Source organism: Lepidothrix coronata, unplaced genomic scaffold (assembly GCF_001604755.1).
Source record: "Lepidothrix coronata isolate B3197 unplaced genomic scaffold, Lepidothrix_coronata-1.0 Scaffold753, whole genome shotgun sequence".
NCBI classification, from domain to species: Eukaryota; Metazoa; Chordata; class Aves; order Passeriformes; family Pipridae; genus Lepidothrix; species Lepidothrix coronata.
The window spans coordinates 4,909-6,201 of NW_016690933.1; the positions used below are offsets into that span (position 1 = coordinate 4,909).

A 1,293-nucleotide genomic window follows, 5' to 3' on the forward strand; every position below is an offset into this window, starting at 1 on the left:
CGCAGAGAGCTGGCTGGTGGCCCTGGTGTCCCTGTCCCTGGTGTCCCTGATGTCCCTCTGTCCCCGCAGAGAGCTGGCTGGTGGCCCTGGTGTCCCTGTCCCTGGTGTCCCTGATGTCCCTCTGTCCCCGCAGAGAGCTGGCTGGTGGCCCTGGTGTCCCTGTCCCTGGTGTCCCTGATGTCCCTGTGTCCCTCTGTCCCCACAGAGAGCTGGCTGGTGGCACTGGTGTCCCTGTCCCTGGTGTCCCTGATGTCCCTGATGTCCCTCTGTCCCCACAGAGAGCTGGCTGGTGGCCCTGGTGTCCCTGTCCTCGCTGGGGTGGTGTCCCTGTGCTGTGTCCCTGATGTCCCTGTGTCCCTCTGTCCCCACAGAGAGCTGGCTGGTGGCACTGGTGTCCCTGTCCTCGCTGGGGTGGTGTCCCTGGTGTCCCTGATGTCCCTGTCCCCTCTGTCCCCGCAGAGAGCTGGCTGGTGACACTGGTGTCCCTGTCCTCAGTGTCCCTGATGTCCCTGTGTCCCTCTGTCCCCACAGAGAGCTGGCTGGTGGCCGTGGTGTCCCTGTGCTCAGTGTCCCTGATGTCCCCTATCCCCTCTGTCCCCACAGAGAGCTGGCTGGTGGCCCTGGTGTCCCTGTCCCTGGTGTCCCTGATGTCCCTGATGTCCCTCTGTCCCCACAGAGAGCTGGCTGGTGGCCCTGGTGTCCCTGTCCTCGCTGGCGGGGGTGGCCGCGGTGGCCCTGGCGGTGGCGGGGGGGCTGTACCTGCGCAGCCCCGCCTGCAAGAAGGGCGAGTACAACGTGCGGGACGCCGAGGGCTCCTCCGAGGCCGCCCGGCTGCACCGGCCCCGCCGCGGCCCCCCGGACATCTTCGGCATCCCGCTCACCCCCCCCTGAGCTGGGACCCCAAAACATCCCCCCCGACCGGGCTTTTGGGGGGCACAAGGAGTGGGACACCGAGGGACCCGGCAAAGTCATCCCTCGGCCCCGGCACGGCCCCCCCGGACATCTTCGGCATCCTGCTCACCCCCCCCGAGCTGGGACCCCCAAATCCCCCCCGACTGGGATTTTGGGGGGTACAACATGTGGGGCACCCAGGGACTCTTCAAAGGGGGTTTTTGGGGACCCCACAGCCCCTCTTCCCCATCCCAGGGGGTTTTTGGGGTCCCGCCCCTGTCCCGGGGGGGTTTGGGGGCCCCCACGCCCCCTCTCCCCCATCCCAGGGGGTTTTTGGGGTCCCCCCCCTGTCCCGGGGGGGTTTGCGGGGGGCCCCCACGCCCCCTCTCCCCCATCCCAGGG

General features: G+C 68.8%; 1 protein-coding gene across 1 annotated transcript in view; it reads left to right on the plus strand.

Annotated features, from left to right (window-relative positions):
* The window catches only part of ICAM5 (intercellular adhesion molecule 5), a gene marked incomplete at its 5' end in the record, with an annotated part of 5,824 nt that extends 4,641 nt beyond the window's left edge, over positions 1 to 1,183 (plus strand). The window contains one exon of the mRNA XM_017840056.1: positions 677 to 1,183. Within this exon, the coding sequence (XP_017695545.1) occupies positions 677 to 891 (215 nt within the window). The remainder of the gene's footprint in view (positions 1 to 676) is intronic.
* Between the last annotated feature and the right edge of the window lie 110 nt (positions 1,184 to 1,293).